Source organism: Arvicanthis niloticus, chromosome 6 (assembly GCF_011762505.2).
Source record: "Arvicanthis niloticus isolate mArvNil1 chromosome 6, mArvNil1.pat.X, whole genome shotgun sequence".
NCBI classification, from domain to species: Eukaryota; Metazoa; Chordata; class Mammalia; order Rodentia; family Muridae; genus Arvicanthis; species Arvicanthis niloticus.
In genome coordinates, this window is record NC_047663.1 from 27,245,871 (window position 1) to 27,255,754 (window position 9,884).

Below are 9,884 nucleotides of genomic sequence, written 5' to 3' on the forward strand. Positions count from 1 at the left end.
TTGAAATTTAAAAAAATGTTGCATTTATTTGTTTTTGTGTTGTGCATGTGTGTGTAGGTCCATGCATAACAGAGCCCACGTGTAGAGCTCAAGAGACTAGCTCTTGGGAGTTTGTTCTTTCCTTCCGTTATATGGTTCTGGGGACTCCAACTCAGATCCTCAGGTTTGGTGTCAAGTCTCTTTGTCTACTGAGCCATCTCATCAGCCTTAATATTATACTTTCATTCAAAGAGTTGCCCATGTTTGTGTATGTAGCTGTATATACACACCTTAAAGTCTGTGTTTGGAGGTCCATAAATGAGCCTCTTTTCGTAGAGGGATATTGGTATATGGCAATATATGTTGGATGAAGTCCCTGTGTATTTTTGTGCATGTGGCAACAGATGCTTGCATGAACATGGATCCATGTTGTTTAATGAACATGGATCCATGTTCATTAAGGCCACCTGTCCTGCTTCGAGGCAGGTCCGGAACACAGCCTGGAAGTACAGAGGAGCTAGCCATATTTTCTGTGCTCTTCCAGGAGCCATCAAACTAGACTCATCCCCACTCCTAGATTTTGCCCTAGCTCCTGCCAGGCTACATTTTGCAAGGAAAGGCGGGGCTCGGTACAGGCGAATCCCAGACAGCAGACTGCCTTCAGCAGCCTCAAGGGCCTGCAGGAGCTGTGGTGTCGCAACTAAACCGGGGCCCCTGCCGGAAGCGGAAGCTTGCACTGGGGGTGGTGAGGCGCAGTCGCGGCGGTCGCGGCGTGCCAGGCTCTGGGCGCTCGGCGGGGGCGTGCGCGCCACGCGCGTGCGGGGCAGGCTGGGCGCCAGGCTGCACCTTCCAGGCCCCAGCGTCTGTTTACCAACAAACTGCCATAGCTCTGCAGCTACGCATTCCGACGCGCTGAATAAGCGGCCGGCGCTGGCGATCTGCTTTCCACTCCCTCGCAGAGCCCTGGCAGCGTGGGGCCATGCAGATCCGCGCGACGCGCAGAGCGCGAACACAGGTTCTGAGTCCCCGAAGCGTCTCTAGTTACCGCGCAGCTCCTCTCGTCCCTTAGCCATCCCAGGCCCAATTTCCTAGCACCTTGAACGTCTTTACCGAGACTTCCTGACTCTACGGATTCCCCAGGAACTCGGAATAGACGCAGGGATGTAGGGTCCGGAGCTTGCACCCCTCCCGTTTCTCGTGCACGCTAACACGGGGGTGAGGGGCGGTGGGGCGGGCCCAGCTCTGAGCCTCCCTGAGGTCACTGTGCAATAGCCAATCCGGAGTGTCTAAGTGGGCGGGGGACCCCTGGGGTCCCGAGAACCGAACCCAGAGGAAAAGATGGAGGAGGGGTAAAAACCACGGGGCACCCCAAAACCCCTTTGCCAGGTGCGAGCTCTCTTCCCGAAGAGGCTCAGAGAGACACTTGTCCTGGGATCTGAAGTATGAGGGTGGCTTGCTGAAGCTGGAGACTTTGAAAGGAGCTGGCAGAGAGAGTAGACGGCGTGCAGGCCATGACCTAGGCCCTGTGGTCCGGCATCGGCCGCAATGACCTCTTTACCCTGTGCTCTTCCTGGCCACGGTGCCTCCAGCGTTGTCTTCCCGGACTTCGCCCCCGCCCCTTCAGTAGTGGCTGCTTACCCGCTCGGACTATTCCCCGGAACCGCAGCTTCACCCGATTTGTCCTACTCCCAGTCCTATGGCCACCTCCTGTCCTATTCCTACCCTGGGCCAGCAACCCCAGGAGACTCCTACCTGCCCAGCCAGCAACAATCGGCGGCACCGTCTCAGTCTTTTCACCGGCCGGCTGAACACCCGCAGGAACTCGAAGCGGGTAAGGGTGACCGCGGCGGCTCTTCTCACCTCTGGGGTCTGGGTTGTCTTTGCATAAATTTCGCGCTCTTCTGCTTGCACGCAGCCAGAGGGATTCAAATGTTTCTCTCTCGAATACCCTGGAATCTGCGTTAGGGGGAGGGCGAAGGATGGGGGAGGAGCGGAGGCAAGTTGATCTAGGTCTCCTTTTTAAATCCGACCTGGTTTCGATTTGCCGTTTTTTGAAGCCAGGCGGGAGGGCTCTCCACCGTCCCCTGGAGCGGTGGAGTTGTGTTTGTACCTGTGTAACGGAAAACTGTCATAATCCAGATGGAGGGGTGGAGACCTAGCCCCTTCCCCGCGGTTCTCATCCTTCACTCCGTTCCCAACATTCATCCCTCTTGAGTTCTGGTCTCAAAGACCAGTATATAAAACAAACACCACTAAACAGAAATCAATTCCCAGTTGGAGGTAGGTAGACAACTAGGCGGGGTTCCTTCTCCTTTCCTGGGCCCCACCCCCTTTTTCCTAGAGGTGCCTAACCCTGTCTGCTAACTGGACCCGGCAGATCTGGATGTAGGACCCCACCAACTGTTGCTCAAAGAATAGACTTACAGGCTAGTCCAGCAGTCTCAAGATCTTTCCCTGGCCCCCTCTGCCTTTCGTCTATGCCGTCCTTACAGCCCCTCTTCGCCCTTAACATTGGGAAACATTAGATCCAGTTCCTGTTGCAAATCTGAGCTCCAGAGAAAATGCTCAGTGAAGACAAGGGAGCAGCTGGCCTTCCTAGCCCTGACCTGTGCACAGCCCAACCGACAGCCCCTGGCTGGCAGTCCGAGGATGCTATCCATAGACCTACTGACTCCTGGAACATCGCAATGGTCCAGTTGTTCTTGGCATAGTCCTCAAAGATGCACGTCTGCCATGTGACTTCACATAGTCAGCTTTAAACCAAGACATTTCTTTCCTTTTCCCTTGTCATTCTTGCGTAAATATATGACACACACAAACACCCCGAACCAAGGACACACTAGAATAGGGGCTCAAATTCCTTGTTCTATGGTTGGAGAAACTGAGACAGAAAGAAAGAACGCATATAGATTCAGGACACAACTCCTTTTCCAGGCTCCTGGCCCTAGGGAAGTTCACTTTCCTCAATGAATGGAGCCAGGAAAGGGGACTTTAGGGACCTTCTCAGGACCCCAGAAAGTTAACAACCTTCTGGGGCAGAGTGGGGGTGGGGCTGCTGGGTTGCTGGGTCTTGAAGGAGGAGGGACAGTGGGGGGTGGGTGGCAGAGTTTTACATACAGATCAACAAAGGAACCTCCTGGGCTCTTCTTTTTAGATGTGCTAATATACACTGGGGAAGTAAAAGCAAGGAGATCCTGAGTTTGAGGACAACCTGTACCTCGTGTGTGTGTGTGTGTGTGTGTGTGTGTGTGTGTGTGTGTGTGTAGACAGTGTGCATTTTGGGACTGGGGTGGAAGAACTCATTGGGAAGAACCTTATTGGGAGACCTATCTGGCAATAAGGAGGAGTTGTCTTCCATGTGCCTTCCCTTGCTTGGTCCAAGAACAATGGACTGAAGAATTCTTTCTATTATGTACTTTACCCGGATCCAACGAAAAATAAAATAAAACAGAGACGCTGTGTTCATAAGCAGATACTTTTTAAAAATATATATATACTGTAGCATTTCGCTATTGAAATTGTGTGGGTCGCCCATTCTTGAATGAGTAATTGGAATATGAGAGAGGGTTTGGGGTGTCCTACACCCATACAACGTGTGCACTTCCATCCCAGGGAGGCATTTGCCTCGGAAAGAGCCTCAGCAACACCCCGTTGAGGCTGCGGGAGCGGCTGCTGCGCCTCCACGGAGGCCCTGGGGACCCATTATCGTTATGGGGACTGGGGTAGATCCAGTTGTGACTTGCCAAAACTAGTGTGGAAAAGCCAGCTGTTCCGGAAGGCACCTGGAAGGTGATGGCTCTACGAATTCAGCAGTCCAGGCTGTCCTCCTTCGCTCTCTGCCCGAACTGCGCGGTCCAGGCAGCCAAGAAGGCCGGGTGGTCGCTTGGCTCCAGGCCCTAGGCGAGCAGTAGGGGTCAAAGTAGGAGACACAAGACGGGCGCGGGCGGGAGCGGAAACCCAATGGTTTTTCTGGGAATTGGCTGAGGTTGGGATCCAAGAAACAGGATTTGAGGACCACAGCACCCAAGGCCACCGGTGAGGGATGTGGGGGAGGTGAAGGCAGTGGTGACTGAGGCCCACAGCCTGAGACTCTAACATGTGTTGGGTAAACCCAGCTAGGAATGGATGAAGGAGCAAGCCGAGGGACAGAAGCTGCAACCGCTGCCGGGATACAGGGACATCTCACCGCACTCCCCCCCCACCCCCATTCTGGGGTCCCCATAGTAGACCCGCACGGAATGAGGCAACTGTTACCCCAACGTTTTGTCATCCTGGGCAGGCATTTTGCCTCTTTATCTTCCTACTTCTCATCTTCTTGGACAGTCTCAGTATCCCATAAAATGGTCTAGGTTGGGGCCCCCGGTTTCAGGAATGGAAACCCAAGGCCTCAGTCTTGACCCCAACTTGAAAGCCTTTTCCTAAAGAACCAGGTTGGTAGTGGGAGTTGGGGGGCCTGTGGGGAGCACCAGGTCTTATGCCACAGCCTCACAGCGTTAACAATATAACAACCTTTATTGCTGGCGGATCGCTAAGCTCTTTGGACCTACCATGAGGGAACTGCTGTGGCTATCTGGCTTCTAGATCCCTGAAAAGCCTCCCCTGAGCTAGCCAGCCCTTGGGAAAGAAAAGGATGGTCCTTTCCTTCCCCCCCCCCCCCCCCCGCAGGGTACACAAGGACTCACTTTTCCTGCCTTGATATTAGCATTTAAGGCTGACTTTTACAGGCCCCTTTCAGAAGCAAGAGATTGCCACTCCGACATTACCTCTGAGCTTTGAATATTATTTGTAGGTTTCTTGAACCTTTGAATGCACTGCTCGGATCATCTCCAGACATTAGCTCAGCTCTCCATGAAGTCTCTTGTCCTGTTCTAATAGTCTAAGCAGGCCCACCAACCAACCAACACCCCTGCCCCCTCACTGCAGGAGCCTGGGCACCCTTACTTGGCCCCTTGGTGGTTTCTGTTCTTAGGTCCCATACTGGTAGCTTCAACAGGACAAGAATTCAAGAACTGCAGCTTGTATCAACAGCTGCCGGTGTTGAAATGGCAGGGATAGGCAAGGCTCCCTCCATTGCACACACACCGAGGCGGCTCAGGTTGATGGTGAAGGCTGTGTTGTTTTTGCCGATTGCCCGTGGTGTGGGGTGCAATGAGCTTATTGAAAATGCCTGACTTACCCGGTCCCTTCGCATGCTTACAGCTCAGTGTTCTTCTGCCTCTCAGAATCAGAGAAGCTGGCACTGCCTCTCGAGCCCTCCCAGCAGTCCCTGACCAGGAAGCTGCGCAAGCCTAGAACCATCTACTCCAGCCTGCAGCTGCAACACCTGAACCAGCGTTTCCAGCATACCCAGTACCTGGCCCTGCCTGAGAGAGCTCAGCTGGCAGCCCAGCTCGGACTCACCCAAACCCAGGTAGGGCCAGTCCTGTCCCTGCCCAGGCAAAACTTCCTGGTCCTTGCTTCCTGAGAACCCACAAAGGAGTCCCATGATTTTGCCGACACAGCTCTTGATAAGGAATGCCCATAGCTGGTTCGAAGCATGAATTTGGGGTACATATTAGGGGAGAATGGGGCTCAAGAAGAAGATTGCACCCAGAAACTGAGGGAGTCCAGAACTGGAGGGCTGGCACCAAGGAGGTGCCAACTGGAGGGCTCACCTTCTGTGGTCAGGTCCCTTTCCCTTTCCAAACCTTTTCATAGACACTCCTAATCTGTCCTTTTTTTCTCTCAAAGGTAAAGATTTGGTTTCAGAACAAACGCTCCAAATATAAGAAGCTTCTGAAACAGAGCTCTGAGGAGCCGGAAGAGGACTTCTCTGGGAGACCCCCCTCCCTGTCTCCTCCCTCTTCAACTCTCCCATTCATCTGGGATCTACCCAAGGCAGGCACCCTGCCTACCAGTGGCTATGACAGCAGCTTTGGTGCCTGGTATCAGCATCACTCCCCAGATGTGCTGGCGCTGCCTCAGATGATGTGAGTCTGGAGGGAAGCTGGGCAGGCTTCAGCCCTCTTGTCAAGCCCAGGACCTGCGCACCTGCTCTCCTTCTGGGAGGAGAGGAAACCAGCTCCAGATGGATTTGCTCAGAAGACAAGAAGCTAAAGGAGAAAAGGGGGAAGAATGGAGTGGAAGCCTGGCTCTCCAAGCCAGGGAGCTAATCAGCGGCTTTAGACGGCCACAGCCTCGCCACTCCCTCTCCCTTCAGATGACTGCAGCCCCAGCACAGGCCTAGGATCCAAACCAGGAAGAAAACAAATATTATTCCTGGACTGCACCGTGGGGGCCCAGACAGCCCTTTCATGAACAAAACCAGAAGTGGACACAGAGTCTCTGTTGTTGGCCGCTGTAAAGTCTCCGACTTTCATTTACTAATTATTGGTGGTAGCCCAGTGGTAGAGTAAATGCTTACCATGTACAAAGCCCTAGCACCAAAACAAAAACATGGAGTATCAGCCTGTGGGCAGCTTATGCCTCTCTCTTTTAAATGGTTCTCTACCGCGATATCTACCCATTTTGAGTTGATAGTCATGGGCTTAATCATCCATATAATTCAGCAGGTCTGCATTGAGAGCCTAGGCCCACGACTCTCCATCCTTAACACCTAACAAGTTCACTTGCACATGTTGTTGGAAGCCCAGAAGGAGAAATGAGACAAACAGATTCTCTGGATCAGTGTAGGCATTGCTGTAAATGTGGGGTAGCCTTGGCGTCTCAGCTCCGATGTTGCTTCTATCCAAAAAAAAAAAAAAAAACTGCTCCGATTCACTGTTACCCTGTCCGGCATTCCCAGGGACTTGTCATCTCTCAAATCACAAGCTTCAGAGATTAAAATGTATACAAAAAAAAGCAGAGTCCTGAGTGTTCAGCATATTTGTCTCCTGTATTCATCCTGGTTGGAGCTAGCTGCTCGGCTCATCTGTTCTCTCTCATCTGATATCTCCTCCCTTTCACCAGAAGTCATAGACACTACTTTTTAAATTCATGATTTATTTTATTTTATATGCATTAGTGTTTTGCATGCATGTATGTCTGTGTGAGGGTATTGGAACCCCTGAAACTGGAGTTACAGACAGTTGTGAGCTGCCATGTGGATGCTGGAGAATGAACTTGGATCCTCTAGGAAGAGTAGCCAGTGGTCTTAACCACTGAGCCATCTCTCCAGCCCAACACTAGATTCTTGTTATGCTTCTGCCACCAGCTAGCTCTGTGGTTCTAGCTCTGGAACATCCTGAAAGTCCCTATGACTTCATATGAAATGGGAAGATGCTCATACACAGAGTGGCTCAGTCAGAATGGTCTTCCCCAGCAGACACATCCTGGGGCCAGTTAGAGAGGGAGCCGGGCATTTCACAACCACAGTGTTCTACATTCAATCCAGGCTGTCCTTGGGAGAGGACTAAGTTAGGCCAGTCCTTCTGGAAGAAATGACCTGCTGGAGGTGGAATGGCTTTAGCCTACAGAAAGGGGTGGGGGAGGAAGAATACTAGAAGGGACTGGAATTCTCCATCTAACACACACATCTGTGGATCTCCTGCTGGGCAGCTCCCAGGGAGAGGAGCCTGGCCAGAACAGGTGCTTTAGGCTAACACGTGGCTGAACGGAGGACTGGAGGCAGTGTGACAAGAAGCAGAGGAAAAGCAGGACAGAGGCCATTTGGGCACTGTCCAGAGGCTGTAAGTCCAGTGTGGGCTGGGTGAGAAGGCTGGGCAGCTCCCAGAGCATCAGGACCGCAGCCCCACGATTCATCCTGTGCCACGGCTCCTACCCTCCTACTGTACTTACATCGAGGGGGGTGGGCGGAGGACAGGGTCAGCCCAGAGTGGCCCCGGGGGGCTGGGGAGGGGCCTCCAGTTCCAGGCAAAAGGCTTCAAAGGCTCCCTTCCTCTCACTGCCTGAACCTGTTCCCAATCACATCAAACTGAGGGCACCAGTCCTTGGCTGAAAAGCCCAGTAGGGCACTTCCAGCCAACTCCAAGCTAGAAAGAAGTTTGGTTTGGGGTCATAGGGAGGACAGAGGGGTATTGCATTCAGTGGAAGGATCTCACCTCAGATGACTGTACACATTCCTTTGTCCCACTACTGGGTCAGTGGTCACACCCGGTCCCCCAGAGACTCAGGGAAGATTGCCTCTTGAGCAGCAAATGGCAGGTCATAGGGCAGTGTAGAGTGAGCTTGCCCACTGTAGAGCCCCCCCCTTCCCCTTTCTCCTTTTCACCCCTGCCCTTGGACCCTAGTTCCATTGCTCTAGGGGTGGGTGGCCCCAGATGGCTCCTCTAGGTCTTCTTTGAGGCCAAGGGCCCTGGGGGTGCTGTTCCCTGCCATGCAGGCTACACACTCCTCTTTCCACAGAGCGAGATAAGATCTACCGCCCCATCTCGGAAAGCCTCCAAAGGCAGATTAATTGGACAGCCCAACACGAGTCGCATCGTTAAAACAACAGCCTGGGTTGTAAAGTTAAGTAGCAGAAGCATAATTGTTCTCCCAGTCAGCGACCAGCTGAGCCTGCAGCACCCCTTCCCTTACTCCCGTGTGCCCTTTCCAGGGAAAATGAGACTCTTCTCCACTTGGGACCTGGTCCAGTTGCCTCGAACTTCTAGGTGGTGATGGGTCTGGAGGAATCCCAACAAGAAAGGTGCCTCATCTTCATCTCTCTAGCGGCCATGGTTACTGAAGGGGAACCTGTAGTTTCTTCCCATGATGAAGTTCCATTGGGAACATTGTATCAACAAAGCAAAGGGAAGATGGAAGGTAGACTTTGGTCCCCAAAGTGGTCCCAGCAGGGGACACTTGCTTTCTTTGTGTTAGCCTTGGCTGTACTGGGCACCCTGTAGACTGGGATGGCCTCCAACTCAGAGACCTGCCTGTCTTTGCCTCCCAAGCACTGGCCTGTGCTACTGCCTCCGCAGCAGCTGCCTCCAGGCTTGCAGAGCTTCTTCACCTCTCTGTGCTTTCTTTCTTATTCCCTCTGACAGGAATGATTATAGGACTTGCTTCACCATATAGTTATGATGATGAATTGATGAAGTGCCTGTAACAGCCTTGACACAGGGCCTGGGACACAGTAAGCCCTTTATAAATGACATTCACATCTGCTGCTGTGGCAATAGGAGGGGACAGCCTGCTTCCAGGGTGAGACCCTGTAGCCACCTATTCACCTCTCGCCTAAGCAGATAAACCTGCTTCCCCAGGATAGGGAGGAAGGATGGGGCTGGAGATAGATCCCAGCACATCCCGGGCCACATTGTTAGATGGCAGGACTCAGGCAAGGTCCTTTACTCAAAGTGGGCAGTGCCTTGCCCACTGAACATCCTCTGAGGCTACAGAACAGGAGCAGTGTGTCCAGGGCACACGCTGTCACGTCCATGGTCTCAGCCACAGGAAAGTGGCCTCCTTCTGGGTAGCTCACCCCCCACCACTCCCCTGTACTATTTTAAGGCATGCCCCCCATTCTCTCCCCCAGACCAAATGAGATTCAATTAATTCAATTAAAGCAATTTGGAAGCAGCTCCTGAAGGCTTTGGATGTGAGATAATTACCAGTAATTTGCTTCTGTGAAGAGGAAAAGGTTACACGGGGTCTAGCGTGGGGAAGGAGGCAGCCCCCTCCTCACCAAATGCACCCAGATCTAGAAGGATTCCACACAGCAATCTTAGCTGCCCTCCCATTGGCCAAATTGCTTGCAGGTGGGAAGAAGGAGAATGTGGCTGGTGGGAGGGGGGTGGGAAGACCCTGGAGTGACGGGCTGCCCCTCCTCCATCCCCCAATCTACTGTGCCTGTGTGAGGTGGAGGTGGGGAGCCACTCCTCCCTCTCCCCCAGGACACCCCAGGACTTCATAGCTCTAGCAGCTGATCACTTACTCAGTCCCAGCCTCACTAGTGCTCGGATGCCTGGGCTTGCCTCTGGGATTGG

The 9,884-nt window shown here is 53.0% G+C and overlaps 1 protein-coding gene across 1 annotated transcript; it reads left to right on the forward strand.

Annotated features, from left to right (window-relative positions):
• Nucleotides 1–705: 705 nt before the first annotated feature.
• On the forward strand, nucleotides 706–6,265 carry Dlx4 (distal-less homeobox 4). Its single transcript, XM_034506835.2, has 3 exons — nucleotides 706–1,810; nucleotides 5,202–5,389; nucleotides 5,710–6,265. Exons 1-3 carry the CDS (start codon nucleotides 1,525–1,527, stop codon nucleotides 5,950–5,952), a joined length of 717 nt encoding a protein of 238 aa, XP_034362726.1. The 5' UTR covers nucleotides 706–1,524; the 3' UTR covers nucleotides 5,953–6,265.
• Nucleotides 6,266–9,884: the final 3,619 nt, after the last annotated feature.

Coding starts and splice junctions, on each gene's coding strand:
- Dlx4 (XM_034506835.2), top strand. CDS start 1,525: ATGACCTCTTTACCCTGTGCTCTTCCTGGCCACGGTGCCTCCAGCGTT. Junction 1,811..5,201: donor CCCGCAGGAACTCGAAGCGG/GTAAGGGTGACC, acceptor TCTGCCTCTCAG/AATCAGAGAAGCTGGCACTG. Junction 5,390..5,709: donor TCGGACTCACCCAAACCCAG/GTAGGGCCAGTC, acceptor TTTCTCTCAAAG/GTAAAGATTTGGTTTCAGAA.